This window comes from Chiloscyllium plagiosum, unplaced genomic scaffold (assembly GCF_037043375.1).
Source record: "Chiloscyllium plagiosum isolate Xiang-an unplaced genomic scaffold, Cpla_swu_hap1 HiC_scaffold_1, whole genome shotgun sequence".
Taxonomy (NCBI): Eukaryota; Metazoa; Chordata; class Chondrichthyes; order Orectolobiformes; family Hemiscylliidae; genus Chiloscyllium; species Chiloscyllium plagiosum.
The window spans coordinates 65,193,181-65,216,976 of NW_028270139.1; the positions used below are offsets into that span (position 1 = coordinate 65,193,181).

The following is a 23,796-nucleotide window of genomic DNA, read 5'->3' on the forward strand; positions in this document are numbered from 1 at the left end:
GTGGGTGTAGGGAGAGGCTTCAGAGATAATATACAATATATCAACACGCCTATCATTTCACAAGCTATGCAATGGGGTTCCATTTGGTTGACAGATCAGTAAATAGATAGACATATAGATAATAATACATTGTCAGTTGCTTACATTACTTGATATGGGTGTGTTTTTTTTTAATCCAGTATTGTTGTATACCGTATAGATAATGAATTCTGACACGAACCTATCCAATGTGCTGTTTCAGCAGCAGTGTTTAAACAGTCCATAGCTAGAAGTCCAGAAGAAGCTAATCATTGACAGAGATCAGATATAACCACGCACTTAAACTAGCGCTTGGTTCACTTTTAATGGAACCAGACTGTTGTGTTTTAGTGTTGTTTCTAACAAAAATGAACTGAATCGGGTGTGTTTTGAAGCCCAGATACACAGGATGTGTGACTGTGGACTCTTCATAGCTCTCTTTTTCCTTTATACTGGAGCAAGTGTTACCGTTCAAGGAGATCCAGGGGCAGGAAAAGTTGTCTGGGATAGCAAATGGAGTCACAACTATATGAAGAATGGCGAACCTTTCTTGTATGACACTTTTCCTAGAAACTTTATGTGGGGCGTTGGAAGTTCTGCGTTTCAGATCGAAGGAGGTTGGAAGAAGGATGGCAAAGGACCTTCTGTCTGGGACCACTTTATCCACACTGAATACTTCAGATCCAACAACGCAACTGCAGATACTTCCAGTAATAGCTATACATTCTTCGACAAGGACTTGGCGGCTCTCAAAAGCCTGGGAGTCACATTTTATCTCTTCTCAATCTCCTGGCCCAGGCTATTTCCAAATGGAATGGTGGATTCTGTCAATTACAAGGGTTTGCAATACTACAACACATTTATCGACTCCCTGTTAGAGAGAAAAATAATACCCATTGTCACCCTCTACCACTGGGACCTGCCTTTGGCATTGCAAGAGCAGTATGGTGGCTGGACCAGCGAGGCTATGATTCAAATATTTGATGAATATGCTAAATTCTGCTTTCAGGCATATGGGGATCGTGTTAAGTTTTGGATCACAATTTACAATCCTTTCCTAATTGCCTGGCATGGATACAAAACAGGGCAATATCCCCCTGGATTAAAGGAGAATGCTGCAGCGATGTATACTGTAGGGCACAACTTGATTAAGGTAAACAAAATTTACATTTACTTGTGCCACTTTTTTGTTAGTATTTTAGAAATTTTCCAAATTCTGCAAAATGAATGCCTTGTTACTGAAATTATTGGAGCACTGATTTTCTGTCATTTTAACCTGTTAATGAATCATTAATTATGGAGAATTGTACACATTCTCCTGCTATTTATGAAAACAGAAAGTGCCGGAATTATTCAGCACATCTGCGGAGAGAGAAACAGAATAAACATTTTGAATCAAATACAAGATTTCTTCAGAATACCTTGCAATTTCCAGCAGCCCCAGTATTCTTGTTTTTATTCTCCTGCTTTTCACTGAGAAAGGATTTTACCCCAGATGATACTTTGTACTTCTTCACTTGTTGTCATCTTCAATGCTCTCAATAGGCTTCAAGTGTATCACTGTTTTTCTCGCTTATTTTATCTTGTGAAGCTCATGTGTATTGCTTTCTCACTTTTAAGGCGCTACATAAATTCAAGGAGTTCCTCAACACAAAAATTGAAAGTGCTTACTCCGACTCATCTCTCTCAGCCTTTCAAGATATTTAGATCACTATATAAATACGAGTTATTCTTTGCTAGATAACCTTACTCCAGACAAATATTAATACTGTGTAAAAAAAATTCAAGATTTGTCTTGTGTAACTTCTAAGTTAAATAAGAAGTGTGAAGTGAATCCTTCATTATGGTATTTATTATTTGATTTCTAGATCTAGCGATGTTTATTTTTCTGAAAGCAGTCAATGGGTTTTTACAGGGTTATAAAGTGTTTTTAAACTGATGTAATTACAGCACGTAGGCCCAAACTTTCTTAAATTAAACCTCATTTAGATATGTAGCCTGGAATCTGTCTGTTTGTAATATGAATGTTCTTTATTCTTTTGGGGGATAAGGGCATCACTGACTAGACCAGCATTTATTGCCTATCCCTAATTGCCCAGAGGGCTGTTAAGAATCAACCATATTGGCTTGGGTCTGGAGTCACTTGTAGGCCAGACCAGGTATGCATGGCAGATCTCCTCCCCTGAAGGGCTTTATGAACTAGATTTTGATTACAATTAACAGTGGTTACATAGTTGTCATTAGGCTCATTTTTAAAATTTTGTTCAAATTTCACCATCAACCATGGCAGGATTTGAACCCATGACCCCAGCATATTACTACAGGACTCTATTATTAATCCAGTTACCATCACCATTATCCCAGCCCCTCCCTGATGTCCCAGTTGTCAAATACACACCTTGCAGTAGCCAGGAAATAGTTACTACAAATTTGGAATGGAGTTTCTTTATGTAGCACTTCTGTGCATGATGTAGTTCCATGGAGACCAGGTTACGTATGAATTTCCCACAATAATTCATCAACCCATGGAAAGACCTAGCTCCAGTGTAGATGTGGAGCCAAGGCACCTTTGATGGCACTCACTTTATCTTCCAATCTGTGTAACCCGGTCTTGTCAACTCTGTAGTACAAGTAGGTCACTTGGGGTGCCTGGAACACACAGTTTTTCCCTCTTAAGGCAAAGCCCCATCTTGGAGAAACTTTTAAGCACTTTGTCCAAGTTCTCCAAGTGCTCTTTATTGCTCTTCCTGGTTATTAGCACATCATCCAGATAAATGGCAACCTTGTAAACCTTGTAAAATGTACTCTATCATCCGCTGGAGAATGGTGGAGGCTGATGATATCACAAACGGCAGTCCCATATATTGGTGCAAACCCTCATGAGTATTAAATGAAACACAGATTGTATAAGATTCACCTGCCTGACCTCATTCCAATCACTGCAGTGCAGACTGTATATTCCCTATTTGAAAGTACTCATTCATAATGGGGTATACAGAGAATTTACTCTGGTCCTGTGATTTTACAGCAGCACAGTAATAAGCTGGGGGAGTGGGAGCTCCTGTTCATTTTAAGCTGCTCAGACTCTTTGTCCTGGGATTCTTTTCCCACATTTTCTAGGGTACAATCATTGGCATGTCAAACAGGAGGATGTTCCAATCACCGGACTCTGACCTTCAATGGTCCCAAACAAAAATTGACCAAAGTAGTGACTTATTTTACTTTAAAACATACTGAAATTTACATTTCACATTTTTCAAGTTTTAAAAATATCTAAAAGATTGCTGCATCCATGCAGACTTAAGTCTATCTTATTTTTATTAATTGCTGTTTAATATCTGTCACACCTCCAAAACAAAACTGTTTTTCTCTTTATTAATCATGTTTTCGCTTTACTCTGTTCCCCTCCCCCACAAAACTGTTGCAAAACTTTATCACTGGTTAAGAACTTTGCACAAGTGACACTCACCCTCTAACCTTCCACAATATATCTTATATTGTTCCTTTTTCCATAAAGCATTCCAGCTGCCAACATTTAACATCTTCATTAAATAACAATTAAGGAACATCGAGAATTGGTACATGAGAGAATAAGTCCCAGTACATGCCATCAATCATGTCAGGAGCAATGGTTTTTGGAGTGGATAACGAAGTCTCATGGACCACATATAACCCAAATTATAATTTGAACATGTATACACCAAGGAGAATTTTATGAAAGATGATAGGTATGAAAATCCATAGTTACTCCACGGGGAGACCAACAAAATCACCACAAAATTTCATGCCCCTAGTGTTTGGGTTAATGCTTCTCCAAGTCAGTTGATAGTGAATTCTGCTGAATATGGGAACTGAGCCATTAGACAAATTTCTCAAGGTGGTGTTATCAAAGGACATTAAGGAGAGAAATTATGGGAGGTGATTGATGGCTCTGTACAGTTACGAACACAGTTTTAAGCAGTTGGTGTGAAAAGTTACCTAAAGGAACAATTTAAAAAGGATGAAAAAATATTTTCTTGCTCTCACTTCAGAGAATGCCAAAATGCTTCTAATCCAAAGGATTTTTTTGAAGTGCAAACATGTAAATCTGAAGGCAAAAAGCAGGAAGTCAATATTCACACAGGAAGACCTCAAATAGTAAACTGAAAGGGAAAATCTCCATATATCAGGAAACCTAAATAAATGGAAATATTTAGAGACACACAGGGGGCAGCCAATGCCTGAGTAGTCAATAAAACAGGTTATGATGTTTCAGATACACAATCTTAGTGAGTCTCCAACATTTTCTCTATTTGTCCTCTAAATGGAATGGCTATTTAAGCTGCTTAATTCATGGCAATGGTTGTGGAAGTGCATGGTAAAATAGGACTGAGTCAGCATAGCTTCACCAAGAGGAATCTGTTGGAATTCTTTGAGGAGGTAATGAGCCAGTTAGGTAAAGGAGAGCAAGTGGACATGACTTATTTGGATTTCCAGAAGGGCTCCCACAACATGCTGTAGACTATCAGGTCCAGCGATCTTGCTAGTGTGTAGTCCCCTAAGTTTGCCTAATATGTTTTCTCTAGTAATATTTAAATTCCTCTCTCCCTTTTGCCCCAGCCTTCTATTATTAAGATTAATTTACCAGTTGATAGGCCAAGTAGTGGAGTCATGCAATCTATACTCATGACTTAGGCAAAGAGACAAAGAATAATGTATCTTTACTTGTTGACAAATCCAGGTGAGAATGAAAGCTGTAAGTAGGACACAAAGAGGCTGCAAAAAGAGGTTAGATGAATGGGCAACAAAATGGCAGATGGATTGTGGAAATGTGAGGTTATTCATTTCTTAAGAATAGAACAGCAGATGTTTTTTAAAAGTGTAAAACTAGTAAATGTTGATGTTCTGAGAGTCTTATTTGTCCTTGTTTAGGTAAAAGAAACGTTAGCTTGCAGATACAGGAAGCAACGATGAAGGCAAATAATGTGTTGGCCCTTAATGCAAAGGGAATGGAATACATTGCATTTTAGCATTCATGATAAAACAATGATAGCTAAGTCAGGCTAACATACGATGAAGAGAGAATTTGCAGGTGATAATACTCCCATGATATTGCTGCTTTTGCTATACTCAATGTTAGAGGCCAAGCAGAAGGAGATACTGTTGAAGTAAACTTGATGACTTGCTTGTTGCAGTGCAACTTATAGATTGCACATACTGCAAACAGACTGAACTGGTGATGAAAATGAAGTCCAGTGGAGTGGCAATCACCAAACAAATTGTTCATTCCTAGATTGTGTTTGAGTTCTTTCAGTATATTTTATGGTCATACTCATCCAAGAAAGTGCTGAGTAGTCCATCAAAATTCTGCCTTGAGCCTGGTGGCTAGCTGAGAGGCTTTGAAGGCCAAGCAGTGAGTCACACACCACAGAGTAGCCATGTTACTGTTGCAACTGATCCAGTTCAATTTCAGGTAAATGGAGATCCTCAGGATGTTTACAGTGGAGGAATTAGCTACAATTATGCCTGCATTGAAGGGGGTCACTGGAATAGAATGTAAAATTGAGCTGCCGGCAAAACGTGAGGTAAATATAATCTTGATCATTTTCTGCAGGCATTAAGGTTAAAATTGCATCCATCCTGTTCTCCAGATTGCAATTTTGGTTCCTGTCCTTAATCCACGTGGCCAATCAGCTGTGATCAGCTCCAGTCAAGATTAGAGTGGTGCTGGAAAAGCACAGCAGGTCAGGCAGCATCCAAGGAGCAGGAAAATCAACGTCTCGGGCAAAAGCCCTTCATCAGGAAAGCAGCTCCAATCAATTTATCTGGAGCTGTACGCACCACTGCCTCCTGAGCACTGCCCACCCTCAATTGAATCAGTACTACAATATCTGATACACAAAAGTACTACTACCTTTTTAATTTTAACAATATTTTGAACTTAACCATATTCCCACCACCACAACTACGGAGAAGCTAATGTCCTCAGCTTATATGGTGCTGTCAAAACACTGCTATAAATAGATGGAAAGTACAAATGTTTTTGCTCAAAATCCAAATGGACATAAGAATAGTTGTTAACATGCTGTGCCATCACATGCAGTATGCTTCATCTAACCTTATATTTTTCATTCTCATCACAAGCAGTAATCATGCAGTAAATGTTGGGAGGGAAAGAAGGTTGTTGAGGAAGGTTTGTCCCAGAAACAAAGGTTGTTGAGGAAGGTTTGTCTACTGAGTCAGTATGGGTGGAAGTTAGGAACAGCAAGGGAACAGCCATCTCATTGGGGGTTTTCTACAGACCCCCTAATAGCAGTAGAGATTGAAGAACTCATAGGCTGGCAGATTCTGGAAAAATGCAGATGTAACAGGGTTGTTGTTATGGGTGATTTCAACTTTCTACTGGAACCTCCTTAGTGCAGATGGTTTGGATGGAGCCATTTTTGTCAGGTGTGCTCAGGAGGGTTTCCTTACTCAGTGTGTCGACAGACCGACGAGGGAAGAGGCCATTTTAATTTTGGTGCTCGGCAATGAGCCAGGCACAGGTGTCAGATCTCGTGATGGGAGAACACTTTGGTGACAGTGATCACAACTGCCTCACATTTACCATAGACTTGGAGAGGGAAAGGAGTAGTTACCAAGGGAAGATATTTAATTGGGGAAAAGGAAAGTATGACGCTATCAGACAGGAGGTGGGAAGTACAGACTGGGAGCAATTGTTCCACAGAAAGGGCACAGCAGACATGTGGAGACTGTTTAAGGAGAAGTTATTGCGAGTGACGCATAAATTTGTTCCTCTGAGACAGATAAGAAGAGGTAAGATTAAGGAACTTTAGATAACGAGAACAGAGGAGCTTCTCGTCAAAAGGAAGAAGGCAGCTTACGTAAGGTGAAGGAGGCAAGGATCTAGCACAACTTTAGAGGATTACAGGCTTGCTAGAAAGGAGCTCAGAAATGGACTGAGGAGAGCCAGGAGGGGGCACAAAAAAGGCTTGGCAAGAAGGATTAGGGAGAACCCAAAGGCATTTTACTCTTACGTGAAGAATAACAGAATGATTAGGGTGAAGGTAGGGTCGGTAAGGGATAGCGTGGAGTCTGAGCGGATAGGGGAAGCCCTAAATGAGTTTTTTTGATTAGATTAGATTACTTACAGTATGGAAACAGGCCCTTTAGCCCAACAAGTCCACACCGACCCTCTGAAGAACAACCCACCCAGACCCATTCCCCTACATTTATCCCTTCACCTAACACTACGGGCAATTTAGCATGGCCAATTCACCTAACCTGCACATTTTTGGACTGTAGGAGGAAACTGGAGGAAACCCATGCAGACACGGGGAGAATGTGCAAACTCCACATAGACAGTTGCCTGAGGTGGGAATTGGACCCAGATCTCTGGCACTGTGAGGCAGCAGTGCTAACCACTGTGCCACCATGCTGCCCTGTTTTTTGTTTCAGTTTTCACGAAGGAAAGGGACTTTGTTGTGAATGAGAACTTTGAGAAGCTGGGATACAGTCTTGACCAGATCAAGATTGATGAAGTTCATGTGCTGGAAATTTTGTCAAACATTAAGATTGATAAGTCCCCAGGGCCAGACCAGATTTATCCTAGGCTGCTGCGGGAAGCAAGAAAAGAGGTTGCTAAGCCATTGGCGAAGGTCTTTGCCTCCTCACTCTCAACGGGAGTCGTACCAGAGGATTGGAAGGAGGCGAATGTTGTTCCTCTTTTCAAGAAGGGTAATAGGGAAATCCCTGGCAATTACAGGCCAAACAGTCTTACGTCGGTGGTCAGAAAAGTTTTAGATAGAATTCTGAGGGATAGGATTTATGACTATTTGGAAAAGCATGGTAGGCTCATTCATAAAGTCAGGAAGTATGGAATACAGGGAAATTTAGCTATCTGGATTCAGAATTGGTTGGCTGCCAGAAGGCAGAAAGTGGTTGTAGATGGAAAATACTCTGCCTGGAGGTCAGTGTTGAGTGGGGTCCCGCAGTGTTCTGTTGTTGGGCCTCTGCTCTTTGTAGTTTTTATAAGTGACTTGGATGAGGATGTTGAGGGGTGAGTTAGTAAATTTACAGATGATACAAAGATTGGAAATGCTATTGATAATATTGAGGGCTATTGCAGGCTGCAGCGTGACATAGACAGGATGTAGAGCTGGGCTGAGAAATGGCAAATGGAGTTCAACCTGGATAAATGCAAAGTGATGCATTTTGAAAGATTGAACTTGAATGCTGAATATAGGATTAAAGACAGGATTCTTGGCAGTGTGGAGGAACAGAGGGATCTAGGTGTGCAAGTACATAGATCCCTCAAAGTTGCCACCAAGTGGATAGGATTGTTAAGAAAGCATATGGTGTTTTGGCTTTCATTAACAGGGGGATCGAGTTTAAGAGCCGCAATGTTTTGCTACAGCTCTACAAGTCCCTGGTGAGGCCATACTTGGAATATTGAGTCCAATTCTGGTCGCCCTACTATAGGAAGGATACAGAGGCTTTGGAGAGGGTGCAAAGAAAGTTTACCAGGATGCTGCCTGGACTGGAGGGCTTGCCTTATGAAGAGAGGTTGACTAAACTCGGACTTTTCTGTCATGGAGAGAAGGAGGAAGAGAGGTCACCTGATCAAGGTATACAAGATAATGAGAGGAATGGATAGAGCCAGAGACCTTTCCCCAGGGCAGGATTGACTGGCACGAGGGGTCACAGTTTTAAGATAGAGGAGACGTCAAAGGGTTGCGAATGCATGGAATGCATTGCCAGTGGTGGTGGTGGAAGCAGAGTCATTCGGGACATTTAAGCGACTGCTGAACATGCACGTGGATAACAGTGAATTGAGGGGTGTGTAGGTTAAGTTATTTTATCTTACATTAGGATTAATGCTCGGTACAACATTGTGGGCCAAAGGGCTTGTTCTGTGCTGTACTTTTCTATGTTCTAAGCGTTTATGCAAAAAAAACCTACACACTTCTGTTGTATGTTGGAGGGGTTTGGAGGGATATGGGCCAGGTGCTGGCAAGTGGGACTAGATTAGGTTGGGATATCAGGTCAGCATGGACGAGTTGGATTGAAGGGTCTGTTTCCATGGTGTACCTCTCTATGACTCTATGTAACTGCAGATACTTTCACATTCACTAAACTGAACTGTGTTCAATATTAACTGCTTAGTTTTAGCTTACATGCAGCACCACCTAGTGGTCAATCCTGAGAAAATACCAATCACATGGGTAGAAATACAGTATTTCTGAAACAGAACCAGAGATGATACTGCACAGGAGGAGGCCACTCGGCCCATCTTGACCATGCTGACCCAAAGACACCCAGATGCCCTTTCTAATTCCATCTTCCTGCAGCTTATAACACTTAATATGTAGATTCAGCTAATTTTAAAAGAATTTAGCGTGTCTGTCTCCACTACCAACTCAGGCAGTTAACTCTAGACACCCACCACCCTCTGTGTAAGAAAGTATTTCCTCATGTCCCCTCTATTCCTTCTGCCACTTAGCTTGAATCTTGAAACCCTAGACTTTTGAACTCTTTGCCAAGGTATACAGGCTCCTCCTGTCTGCTCTACGTCCACCCCTCACAATTTTGTATCCCATGATCCTGTCATCCCTTACCCTTTTCTTTTCCAAGGAAAACAACCTCAACCTCTCCAATCACTCCTTGTAGCTACAATTTTTCACTCCTGGCTACATTCCAGTAAGTCTTCTGTGCACTCTCTTCAGAGCAATTATGTCCTTCCTGTAATTTGGTGACCAGAACTGCATACAATATTCCAGCTGTGGCCTCATCAGTATCCTATACAAATTCATCATTATATCCCTATTTTTATATTCTGTAACTCTGCCAGTGAAGAAGAGCATTTCAAAGGCCTTCTTTACAACTTGATTTATCTATACCATTACCTTTAGAGACCTGTGTACTTACACACCAAGATCTCTCACTTCATCTACACATCTCAGTAGATTCCTGTTTATAGTGTATTCCCTCTTATTGTTTCACCTCCCTTAATGCATTACTTCACATTTATCAGAATTGAATTCCATCTGCCCCTTTCCTGTACTCTCCCCTAATTCATCTATATCAGTTTGGAACCAACAGCTATCCTCTACACTGTCCAATAAATGGCCAATTTTTGTGTCATCTGCAAATTTCCCATTTGCCCCCACCATGTTCAAGTCCAAATTGTTAACGTGTAAAACAACACCAAGCTCTACTGACGCCACTTGAAACAACTTTCCATTACATGGGCAGCCATCAAACATTGCCCTTTGTTACCTGTTACTAAGCCAACTTTGTATCCAATTTGACACATTACCCTGTACCCCATGGGCTTTTACATTTTGATCAGTCCGTCATGTGGGACTTTGTGAAATGCCTTCTAAAGTTCATTTAGATAACATCCACTGCACTATGCTCATTGATCCTCCTTGTCACTTCCTCAAAGAATTCAAACAAATTTGTAAGGCATGACCTTCCATTAACAAAACAATACTGACTATTCCTGACTAGTCCATGTCTTTCTAAGTGACAGTTTATTCGATCTCTCAGGATTGATACTAACAATTTGCCCACAACTGAAGTAAGACTAACTGGCCTATAATTGTTTGGCATTTCCTTTGTACTCTTTTTAAACAATGGAACTGCATTTGTATTCCTCCAGTCCTTCAGCACCTCACCTGTCCAGTGAAGATTGAAAAATAATCCTCAGAGCATCTGCTATTTCCTCCCGTACCTCCTTCAACGTCCTAGGGAACAATCCATCCGGCCCTGGTGACTTATCTACTTTCAAGGAATCCAACTCCTCTAAGACTTCCTCTCTTGTTCTGATTATTTTGCCCAATATTTCACACTGCTCCCTTTCCTTTGTGAATACAGAGTCAAAATAATCATAACATTTTTCATACGTCCTCCTCACCTTCGCACAACTTCCCTTCTTCATCTCTGATAGGTCCCACTTTTACATTAACTATCCTTTTGCTTTTTATATACTGGTAAAACATCTTTGTGTTTTTGTTTATGTTGCTTGCTAATATTTTTTCATGTCCTCGCTTCAATTTCCTTATTTCGTTTTTTTAATTTGATCCATGAGGAACCTCAATTATTTGGCATTCGATATCTGAATATTGGGTTATCCAGCAAGATCTGAAAATGTGTTGCTGGAAAAGCGCAGCAGGTCAGGCAGCATCCAAGGAGCAGGAGAATCGACGTTTCGGGCATGAGCCCTTCCTGAAGAAGGACTCATGCCCGAAACGTCGATTCTCCTGCTCCTTGGATGCTGCCTGACCTGCTGCGCTTTTCCAGCAACACATTTTCAGCTCTGATCTCCAGCATCTGCAGTCCTCACTTTCTCCTTATCCAGCAAGATCACAAGGTCCTGATGCTTAGCTAAACAATGTGATGTGGCAATCAATTAACCAAACGAAATACTCCCTGCCTGTGTCCTTTAGATAATTGAGGGTTCCTTAGTACTTTCTATAGTCCTCTAAAGCTTATCTGTGGTGTTGGGATTTTTGTGACTATCATAAGCTTTCCTTTTCTGTTTAATTTTCCCCTGTATTTTTCTAGACAACTATGGTGGTCTGGATTTGGCAGTACCATTCTTATTTTCAGAGGGGACATGTCTGCTTTGTGTTCCCCCACCTCCCAAGGATCTCACCTTTTAGTACCTCCCACTGGTTCACCATTGATTTATCCTTCAGCAGCTCTGTCCAATCCACCTCAACCAAATCACTTCGCAGTTTTGTAAGTTTTGCAGTTTTCTCCCAGTTTAAAACTTTTAAACTTTTACTCCTGATTTATTTTTATCCTTTTCTATAATAGTACTAAATCTAACCAAATCCCACTGTCACTTTACCCACTTGCTCATCTTCATTTCCCAAAACTAAATCCAGAATTCCACCTCCTCTCGTTGATCTTGTCACATATTGTTTAAAAACAAAATTCCTCAGCACACTACATGAATTTTTCACCCTGAATGCCCCTTATTTTGTTTAAAACCCATTTGATATTGGGATGGTTAAAGTCTCCTACTATTATTGCCCTCTTATTCCTATAGGCAGAAATTTGTCTACATTTATCTTCTTTTAACTCCCTCCTACTATTTGGGGATCTGTTGTATACTTTCAGTAGTGCGACTGCCCCTTTTTTAATTCCTAAGCTCAATCCGTAAACTTCATTCATTAAGACATTTAGTACATCTTCACTCCTCAGAACTGTAATTGATTCTTTAACCAATACTGCTACTCACACCACCCTCTAACAGCCTGAAAATTCTATACCAAGGGATACCGAGCTGCCAGTTTTCCCCTCCTTTAGCCTTTTGCTATCCATTACAGCAACGTTGTTGCTATGTATCTTCTGTGCCCTTACTTTATCTGCCGTGTTTGCAATATTCTTTGCACTGAACTTCTGCAAATTTTGTTTTAACCAGCACCTTATCAACCGGCACTCTTGATAAGCCAGCAAAAACCATATTCCTCAAATACAGAAATCTACTCTGCATCTATGCATACCACCGTCACTGGCTGTTCACTCTCCGGATCCAGAATGTCCTGCAGTTGCTCTATGATGTCCTTACCCTGGCACCTGAGAGACAACATACCATCCTGGATTCACATCTGTGGCCACAGAAGCGCCTATCTGTACTCTTTACTATTGAATCCCCTATTTTTATAGCCTTGCCACTCATTTTCCTCCCAGTCTGTGCATCATAGCCACCCATGGTGCCATGAACTTGGCAGATGCTGCTTTCCCCAAGAAGCCAGCCTCCCCCAACACTATCCAAAGTGGTATATCCATTTGAGACCACAGGGGACTCCTGCACTTCCTTTCGGAGCGTTTTACTTTGTCTGATGGTCTCCCATTCCCTTTCTACCTGTGTAATCCTCACCCATGATGTGACTACCTACTAAGTAGGTGACCGCCCACTAAAACATTCTCAACATTGCGGATGCTTCACTGTGAATCCACCTGAAGTTCCTGCTCTGAAAAGTCAGTAGCTGCAGCTGGATACACTGGAAGTGTTCCTTATTTTGTACATTGCATAACAGGAGTAACCACAGGTCTGGGATCTGCTGTTATGACTTCTCTCTAGATTAAGCTAGTTAATCCCTTTAAGAAAATTTAATTAAGCGAAGGACCTTCCTTTGTTTCAAACACGTATTATAATTGAAAGTCACTACCTTTATTCAAGATAATATATAATATTTTTTAAACTGTAAGAAAATGCTCTGCACGTATCACTTACCAACGGCTATAGCCATTGGGACCATGTCACTTTCTGAACTGCCCAGGCTCAGACTGAGAACCATGCTGTCTTTCAGCATTACCTACTCCACATCTCACCAACTCCCTGCTTTCACCCAAGTCCAAAGCACTCTCATTTAGACAACAATACTCAGTGCAGCACAGAAAATGTCATTCCTAAAAGTCTCATTGCAAAGTGTAACTCAAGATTCACACAGTGGCTGATAATTTTGCTTTCTGAAAAACGTTGTGATACAATAGAAATGTAACTAATCTAGTAATCTGGTGGCCCAGGTTCTAGTGTCTTGGGTTCAAATCCTATCACAGCAGCTGGTAGAATTTAAATTCCAATTCATATAAAATCTGGAACTGAAAGCTGGCTTCATTAATGGTGATCATTATTTACAGTCTTATTCAAAATCCATCTGGTTCACGAACGTCATTTTGGGAAGAAAACTGCTGTCCTCACTTGGTCTGTTCCACGTTTGACTCCCAACCTACAGTAGTGGTTGAATCTGAAGTGCTCTCTGGACAATTAGGGATGGGCAGTAAATGCTGGCCTAACCGGGATGCCAATATCCTGTGAATGAATAATAAAAAAAGTTTGTCTTCCATTCCTCACAAGTTCCTACTTTCTCCCTCCATCTGTTACACACTCTATCTCTCTCTCCCTCCCTCACACTCTTTCTCTTCCTCACACACTCTCTCTCCTCACTCCTCCCCTACATACATACAAACTTTCTCTCTGTTTGCCTCACTCACCCACTGCCCCTTGCCCTATGAGGTTTGAACATTCCCATGTTATTGATGCACTTTCACTCTGCCCTGTCTCATGCTGGAGCTTCCCCTAGTGCCACAGGCAGTTGCTGCTGCTGTTGGTTTGCCGTGTCCTCCCTGGCTTGAGCTGCTGTTGCATCGTCCTTAAGTGGGTGACAGAAATGGAGCCGCTTTGCTGGGCGGGAGAGAGGATGCACTCTGCAGAAACTGAAGAGAAACCATTCACCTGCCCACTGTTGCTCGACAATCGCAGACTGTTTCTCTCTGATAAATGTATGAACAGCAAATATAGAGAGAAAATTCCTCTTCAAAGAATGATGCAATCCTGTTTTAAAAGCCATGATTGAATGTTTCTCCAACCCACTGTCAGGCATTGTCCAGATCCTAACTTCTCACTGGTGACAAAAAACTTTCTTCATGTCGCCGCTGCTGCTTTTGCAAATCGCTTTACATTGGCTTCCTCCATTTCTAGTTCCTTCCCATTTTAGGTGGTGTTTCGCCCTATTAACCCACACAACCACCTGGCGAAGGAGCGGCGCTTCGAAAGCAAGAGCTTCCAAATAAACCTGTTGGACTATAACCTGGTGTATGATTTTTAACTCTATCAAATTTCTTTTTTTCCCCTTTTCTGCAATGAGGATAGTGCCAACTTTCCCAATCTATCTACAGAATTGAAGTTCCTCATCCTTAATTCTCATTAATCTTTTCTGCACTCTAATGTCTTCACAATTATACAATCATCAGTGTAGGTTTCTGGAGTTGATATCAATCTATAGTGACATATGCCTGTAACAGCAAAATATGCTGCCCTAAAGAATAGTCACAACGTCATATATTTAAAAGTAGTGGAAGCATAGTTAACGTTTCAAGTCAAGTCTTCAGAACTGGAAATATGAATTTGGAGTTGCTGGCATTGGACTGGGGTGTACGAGGTTAAAAATCACACAACATCAGGTTATAGTCCAACAGGTTTAATTGGCAGCACTAGCTTTCGGAACACCGCTCCTGATGAAGGAGCAGCACTCCAAAAGCTAGTGCTTCCAAGTAAATCTGTTGGACTATAACCTGGTGTGTGATTTTTAACTTTAGAAATCTGAAGAACGGTTACTGGACTAGAAATTTTAACTGTTTCTGGTCAACAGATATTACAAGACCTGCTGAGTTTCTCCAACAATTTCTGTTTTTTTGTTTCAGACTTACAGCACCAGCAGTTCTTTGTTTATTTAAAAGTAGTGTTGATTCTCTGGTCTGATTTGCTATCATTGATTTTATTTATCTGACAGGCACATGCAACAGTCTGGCACACTTATGACAGGCAATTTCGCAAGTTGCAGAAAGGCTTTGTGTCCATGGTATTGGGCTCCCATTGGCTTGAACCAAAGAATAGCAACTTCAACTATAAGAGTTTCCAGACGTCCATGGACCTTGTATTAGGTTGGTTTGCTAAACCAATCTTTGTGGACGGTGACTACCCTGACAGCTTGAAAATGCAAGTCACATCTTTGCCTACATTTACTGAAAAAGAAAAGAGCTTCATTAATGGAACAGCAGATTTCTTTGCATTTTCTTTTGGTCCAAATATCTTTCGATCACTGCCAGACAGTCTCAAACTTAAAGATTGTGAATCTCTCCATCTTGGGCGGGTCCTGAAGTGGATAAAGTTGGAATACAACAGTCCCAAGATCTTAATTGCTGAGAATGGATGGTTTTCTAATAGCTATGTTAAAACAGAAGATACAATTATTATTTATCTTATGAAAAAATTCATAAATGAGTTATTAAAAGGTGAGTATATCTTGCTGTGTTAACATTTTTACTCTGTGTATCCATTAGGCTACAGACTACCTTGTTATTTTTACCTCTATTTTAATTAATGATCAAAGTAAAATTATAATGTTAATACTGTAAAAAAAGTTACATTTTTGTTATGGAAAAAGGATTGAAATATTACTTAAACTTTTACACATAGGTCTTCATAGAATGTTCCCAGTTTACATTGTGTGCAAAATTGGGAGCAGAAGATTTAATGGGTTTTGCAGTGAATTAGTGTGTTATCCTTTGACTTTGGGTTCAAAACTGTACCAGAGTTTTTCTTTCATTTTTTAATGGGATGTTGGCATCCCAGTAAAGCCAAAATCTATTACCCATTCCTAATCGTCCTGGAGAAGATGGTGGTGTGCTGCCTTAATGAGCCATTGCAGTGCTTGGTGTGTTAGGACTGCCACAATGGTCTTAGGAAGCAACTACCAGCATTGGCATCCAATTAATGATGATATATTTCCAAGACATGATGGTGGATGGCTTGGTGGAGAATTTGCAAGTGTTGGTGTTCCCATATACCTGCTAGCCTTGTCCATCTATGCGGTACAGTTCCAGGTTTGTATGGGGCTGTCAAAGTACCCTTGGTAAGTTGGTATAAAGCACTTTTAAAATACTTTATATATTGCTGGCACTTTGCCTCAGCAGTGACAGTGTGACTGTTAAAGGTGATGAATAGATTATCTATCTGGTTGTCTTGGATCATATTGGTATCTTGTTGTCAGAACTGCACTCATCCAAGCAAGTGGAAAGTATTCCATCACTGATTTGGATCTTGTAGATGGTTGACAGGGTTTGGGGAGTCAGGAGGTGATGACTCACTGCACAATTCCTAGCCTTTAATCTGTACTTATAGCCACAATACTCAAAAGATTTGTCCAGTTCAATTTCTGGTCAATGGTGGTCCCTAGGATTTTGATAGTGGGTAATTTAGTGATGGTAATGCTTTGAATATCAAGGGGTGGCATTTGAATTCTCTCTTTTTACAGATGGTCATTGCCCAGCACTTGTGTGGCACAAATGTTATTTGCCACTTGTCAGTCCAAGGTCTTGCTGTAGATAGACACAACTCTTCCAGTATCTGAGATTCATGAATGGTGCTGAATGTTGCGCAATCATTAGCAAACATATCCACTTCTAACCTTCTGATGAAGGTACAGTTATTGAGGAAGCAACTAAAGATGATTGGGCCTAGGACCTGGGAGGTGACTAACTTCCAACAACCACAACTGTCTTCCTTTGTGCTAGGTATGACTCCAACCTGAGGAGAATTTTCCCCTTGACCTCCATTGATCCCAGTTTTGCGAGGGCTCCTTCATGCCACATTTGGTCTTGAGTTCAGCTCTTTTGTCACATTTGGATCAAGGCTGTAATGAAGTCAGGAGCTGAGTGGACCTGGTGGAACCGAAACTCAGTGTCGGTGAGCAGGTTATTCCTGAGCAAGTGCTGACGATCACAGCATCAATGCTGCCTTCCTTCACTGTTCACCTCTGCTTCTTTCCACTGCACACTCTGTTAAAAAAAAACAGAATTACCTTAACCCACTTCATAATGGTCAGTGGCCCACTTCAAACGAAGCATTATATTTATCAGTATCCCTGGGAGATGCATAATAGACTGTTACGATAGGGATTGCTGAATGTGGGATGCTCTTCTAAGGTTGGAGAAAAAGCCGTTGCACCAGCAGTCCAGTCCAACAGAGTGGGAGAGAATACTGTCTGCTCTAGACTGATGTATTGAGAAATGTCAGAGACACAATGATTGTGAGCAGACATAAGCCATTCCTCCCACTGAGCCCAGTCCATCTTTCAATAAGGCGACAGCTGATCTATTTGTTAAGTGATCTTAACTCCACTTTCCTGCCTGCTGTCCCCCTCCACAGCCCGTGACTCCCTTATCAATCAAACATCTACCTAACTGAGCCTTGGATATTATTCAATACTACATCATCACCCAGTTTCTCTATTACCCACTGCCACACTCATCAAAGCTCGCTTACTATCACCCACTCTCACTCCATCACTCACTCCCCATCCTATCACCCCAATTCCTACTCTCACTATATCCACTCCCCATTCTCACAATCACTCACTATTACCTATTCCCAAAGAAACTTAGAAAATAGGAACAAGAATAGACCATTAACCTCTTTGAGCCTGCTCCACTGTTGGTTATGGTCATGGCTTATCATCCAACTCTGTACTCTGTTCCCACTTTCACCTCATCCCCTTTGATTCCTCTAGCTGACTCCATATCCTTAGCCTGTGATTCCTGGTTCTGGGCTACATTTTGTCATCAGTTCCCATTCTCACTGCACTGCCCAATTTCTCTATTGCTCACTTAGTATTACCCACTCTCCCTTCTCACAATCGTTATTTACTATCACCCACGCAGCTTTGTTTTTGGGAAATCTACAGTAGTGAGTAGAGTAGGTTCTTTTGATAATAAGTTTTTTATTGAGATCTGTCCCTTGATTAAACTTTAAAAATATAAAACACAGGTACTAAGTTAGCATGGAGAAGTGTTTTTAGAGCAGTAAGATCGGGCTATTTTCTGGATCTGTAGATTGTTAAGGTGCAACGATAGCCTTTAGTAGATTGATATGCTCTTCCTGTCAGATATGGGAGATTAGGGAGGCATTCCATGTTACTAATGATTATGTCTGCAGGAAGTGTGCTTGGTTGCAAATTCTATTGGATCACATGGATCAGTTGGAGTAGCAGTTAGAGGTAATGAGGAATTTACAGGAGTCAGGGTGTGTGATGGAATGGCAGTTGCAGGAAGGGAGATAACCTCAAGATACAGTCAGGTAGATGGGTGATCTTCAGGAAAGGTAGGAGAAGGAGGCAGGTAGGGCAGGAGTCTCCTGTGGCTATTCCCATCTCAAACAAGTATTCCACTTTAGAAAATGTAGGTGTGATGGACTCTCAAGGGAATGTAGCAATGACAGCCAGGTTTCTGGTACCGAGCCTGGCTCTAATGTAATGAGGGGTACGCCAAGTTCCAAGCGATCAATTGTGATAGGGGACAGTCTTATCAGAGGCAGAGACAGATGATCCTGCAGCTGATAGTGAGACATCAGAACAATAGACAATAGCTGAAGGAGTAGGCCATTCTGCCCTTCGAGCCTGCACCACCATTCAATATGATCATGGCTGATCATCCTTAATCAGTATCCTGTTCCTGCCTTATCTCCATAACCCTTGATTCCACTATCCTTGAGAGCTTTATCCAACTCTTTCTTAAATGGATCCAGAGACTGGGCCTCCATGGCCTTCTGCGGCAGAGCATTCCACACAGCCACCACTCTCTGGGTGAAGAAGTTTCTCCTCATCTCTGTCCTAAATGGTCTACCCCATTTTTTTAAGCTGTGTCCTCTGGTTCGGCACTCATCCATCAGCGGAAACATGTTTCCTGCCTCCAGATGTCCAATCCTTTAATAATCTTATATGTCTCAATCAGATCCCCTCTCAGTCTTCTAAACTCAAGAGTATACAAGCCCAGTCGTTCCAGTCTTTCAGCGTAAGGTAGTCCCACCATTCCAGGAATTGACCTCGTGAACCTATGCTGCACTCCCTCAATAGCCAGAATGTCTTTCCTCAAATTTGGAGACCAGAACTGCACACAGTACTCCAGGTGTGGTCTCACCAGGGCCCTGTACAGCTGCAGAAGACCTCTTTGCTTCTATACTCAATCCCTCTTGTTATGAAGGCCAGCATGCTATTAGCCTTCTTCACTACCTGCTGTACCTGCATGCTTACCTTCATTGACTGGTGTACAAGAACACCCAGATCTCTTTGTACTGCCCCTTTACCTTGATTCCATTTAGGTCGTAATCTGCCTTCCTGTTCTTGCCACCAAAGTGGATAACCATACATTTACCCACATTAAACTGCATCTGCCATGCATCTGACCACTCACCTAACCTGTCCAGGTCACTCTGTAATCTCCTAACACGACTCTTCACATTTCACCCTGCCACCCAGCTTAGTATCATCAGCAAATTTGCTAAAATTATTACGAATACCATCTTCTATATCATTAACATATATTGTAAAAAGCTGCGGTCCCAGCACTGATCCCTGCGGTACCCCACTGGTCACCGCCTGCCATTCCGAAATTGAGCCGTTTATCACTACTCTTTGTTTCCTATCAGCCAACCAACTTTCAATCCAAGTTAGTACTTTGCCCCCAATACCATGCGCCCTAATTTTGCTCACTAACCTCCAATGTGGGACTTTATCAAAAGCTTTCTGAAAGTCCAGGTAAACTACATCTACAGGATCTCCCTCGTCCATCTTCAGAGTTATATTCTCAAAAAATTCCAGAAGATTAGTCAAGCATGATTTTCCCTTCATAAATCCATTCTGACTCTGACCTATCCTGTTACTACTATCCAGATGTGTCATAATTTCATCCTTTATAAGAGACTCCAGCATCTTTCCCACCACTGAGGTCAGACTAATTGGTCTATAATTTCCTGCTTTCTCTCTCCCACCTTTCTTAAAATGTGGTACAACATTAGCCACCCTCCAATCCGCAGGAACTGATCCCGAATCTATCGAACTCTGGAAAATAATCACCAATGCATCCACAATTTCTCGAGCCACCTCCTTCAGTACCCTGGGATGTAGTCCATCGGGCCCCGGGGACTTATCAGCCTTCAGACCTAACAGTCTCTCCAACACCAATTCCTGGCAAATATAAATTCCCTTAAGTGCAGGTCCTTCAGCCACTGTTACCTCAGGGAGATTGCTTGTGTCTTCCCCAGTGAACACAGATCTGAAGTAACAATTCAATTCTTCTGCCATTTCTTTATTCCCCGCAATATATTCTGTCTTCAAGGGCCCAATTTTAGTCTTAACCATTTTTTTGCCTTTCACATACCTAAAAAAGCTTTTACTATCCTCCTTTATATTTTTGGCCAGTTTACCTTCGTACCTCATTTTTCCTCTGCGTATTTCCTTCTTAGTAATCCTCTGTTGTTCTTTAAAAGCTTCCCAGTCCTCCGTTTACCCACTTATCTTTGCTATGTTATACTTTTTCTCTTTTAACTTTATATTTTTCTTAACTTCCCTCGTCAGCCACGGCATCCCCTGCCTCCTAGGATCTTTCTTCCTTTTTGGAATGAACTGATCCTGCAACTTCTGCATTATACACAGAAATATCCGCCATTGTTCCTCCACTGTCATCCCTGCAAAGGTATTACACCATTGAACTTTGGCCAGCTCCTCCCTCATAGCTCCATAGTTCCCTTTATTCAACAGAAATATTGTCACTTCCGATTGTACCCTCTCCCTCTCAAATTGCAGATTGAAGCTTATTGTATTATGGTCACTACTTCCCAATGGCTCCTTCACTTCGAGGTCTCTGATCAATTCTGGTTCGTTGCACAATACCAGATCCAGAATTGCCTTCTCCCTGATATGCTCCAGCACCAGCTGCTCTAAGAATCCATCTCGGAGGCACTCCACAAAGTCTCTTTCTTGAGGTCCAATACCATCCTGATTCTCCCAGTCTACCTGCATGTTGAAATCCCCCATAACAACTGCAGCAACATCTTTGCGAAAGGCCAATTTCAGCTCCTGATTCAACTTACATCCGACATGCAGACTACTGTTTGGGAGCCTGTAGATAACTCCCAAGAGGGTCTTTTTACCCTTAGTATTTCTCTGCTCTATCCATACTGACTCTACATCCCCTGATTCTAGGTCCCCCCGCGCAAGGGACTGAATATCATCCCTTACCAACATGGCCACCCCACCCCCTCTGCCCGTCAGTCTGTCCTTACGAAAGCACGTGTAGCCTTGAATATTCATTTCCCAGGCCCTGTCCACTTGAAGCCACGTCTCAGTTATCCCCACAATATCGTATCTGCCAATTTCCAAGAGAGCCTCAAGCTCATCCATCTTATTTCTAATGCTTCGTGCATTCATGTATAGTATTTTTAATTTGTTACTGCCCTCACCCTTCCCATCAACTCCTATTTCACTCAACCTTACAGCATGATCCCTTTTTGAGTTTTCTGCCTCATTGATACAGTTGTCTTTCTTGACTTCCCTTGTTCTAACTTTCCCTTCAATTTTCTTCTTAAACATCCAGTTTGTTCCCCCCCCCCCACCGCTACTTAGTTTAAATGTAGCTATGTTGCAGTAGCAAACCTGCCTGCCTGCCAGAATGCTGGTCTCTAACCTATTAAGGTGCAAACCGTCTCTCTTATATAATTTATGCTTACCACAAAACATACCCCAGTGATCCAAGAATTTAAATCCTTGCTTCCTGCACCAGTTCCCCAGCCACGCATTCAAGTCCATTATCTCCCTGTTTCTGGCCTCACCAGCCCAGGAACTGGAAGCAAACTGGAGATAACCACCCTGGACGTCCTGCTTTTCAGCCTTCTTCCTAGTTCTCCAAAGTCCCACTGTAGTGTGTTCTTCCTCTTCTTCCTGACATCATTTGTGCCGACATGTACCACCACCTCTGGCTCTTCACCTTCGTCCTTGAGGATGTCCTGCACTCTGTCTGTGATGTCTTTAACCCTGGCACCAGGAAGGCAACAGACCATCCTTAAGTCCCGCCTGTTGCCACAAAAACCCCGGTCAGTTCCTCTCACTATGGAGTCCCCTATTACCACGGCTCTGTGCGATGTCCGACTCTTCTGCTCTGCCTCCATGCCAACTTTTGATTGACAGACCTGGCTGCCTCGCGGACTGGCAGTGTCATCTGTCTTTACTGTTTCCAAAAGATTCAACTTGTTCCTGACAGGTACTTCCCCCGGGGTCTCTTGCACCTGTCTCCTCTCTTGCACCTGTCTCCTCATCGTCTGCTCTCTTCTGTTCTCTTCTGGTATGGTTGGTGTAATAACCTCACTGAAGGTCTTGTCAAGAAAGATCTCGTTCTCTCGGATGAGCCTAAGGTCCTCGAGTTCTTTCATCAGTGCTGCAATATGCTCTGTCAGTAGCTGAACGTGCACACACTTTCCACACTTATACGAGCCAGACACACCAGAGTCGTTGACCTCCCACATCAAGCATGTAGCACACTGAACCAGCTTGGCAGTCATGTCTTCACCCTCTTCAACTGTGGCGTAATCACTTTACTCAACCTCCTTGTCAAAGACTCCTGAGCTAAAGCCTCACTCTTCAATCCACAGGAACTTCCTTGGACCCTCTTTTTGGGGTAAGTCTGTGGACTTTTAATTTAGATTAGAGGAGGCCCTACTTTGTAGGACCTGGGGTCTAGAACACACCCACTCAAATAACAATCACTTACCTTCCCAACCGGCTTTGCGCTCCGACTTTACTTCCGCCCAGCTCCCACCACTCTCTGATGCGAAAAGACCGTTGGCATCGAGGTAAGTTCTTAAATAACAATCACTTACCTTCCCGACCGGCTTTGCGCTCCGGCTTCACTTCTGCCCAGCTCCCGCCGCTCTCTGCTGCGAAAAGGACGCTGTGTTGCAGCTCTGGAGCCAGGATCAAGGATATCTCAGAGAAGGTGCAGAATTCTCAAAGGTGAGAGGGACAGCAGGAGATTGGTGTACAATTTGGAACAAACAACATAGGAAGAGATAAGGACAATATTCCGAGGGCAGGATATAGGAAGTTAGGCAGGAATTTAAGAAAGGAGGTCCACGAGAATAGTAATATCTGGATTATTTCCAGAGCCACGAGCTAGTGAGAGAAGGAACAGGAGGATAGAGAAGATGAATGCGTAGCTAAGAAGCTGATGCAGGGAAGAAGATTTCACATTTTGTATCATTAGACTGTCTTCTAGGGTAGAAGTGACTTGAACAAGAAAGATGGATTGCACCTAAATTGGAAAGACATTAATATACTGGCTGCTAGAGCTACTCAGGAAGATTTAAACTAGTAAGGTGGTGGGGCAACAAAGCAGAGAACGAAGTAGGACTGAAAAATTAAACTGCATTTATTTTAATGCAAGAGGCCTAACAGG

The 23,796-nt window shown here is 42.0% G+C and overlaps 1 protein-coding gene and 1 long non-coding RNA gene across 2 annotated transcripts in view; one reads left to right on the top strand and one right to left on the bottom strand.

Moving 5' to 3' along the window:
- The first annotated feature begins 319 nt into the window (after positions 1–319).
- The window catches only part of LOC122551212 (beta-klotho-like), a 36,172-nt gene continuing 12,695 nt past the window's right edge, over positions 320–23,796 (top strand). The window contains exons 1-2 of the mRNA XM_043692825.2: positions 320–1,171; positions 15,306–15,807. Of these exons, the coding sequence (XP_043548760.2) occupies positions 428–1,171; positions 15,306–15,807 (1,246 nt within the window). The 5' untranslated portion in view covers positions 320–427. The remainder of the gene's footprint in view (positions 1,172–15,305; positions 15,808–23,796) is intronic.
- The window catches only part of LOC122551228 (uncharacterized), a 30,655-nt gene continuing 22,142 nt past the window's right edge, over positions 15,284–23,796 (bottom strand). Inside the window, exon 4 of the long non-coding RNA XR_006312062.2 lies at positions 15,284–17,352. This is a non-coding gene — a long non-coding RNA (uncharacterized LOC122551228). The remainder of the gene's footprint in view (positions 17,353–23,796) is intronic.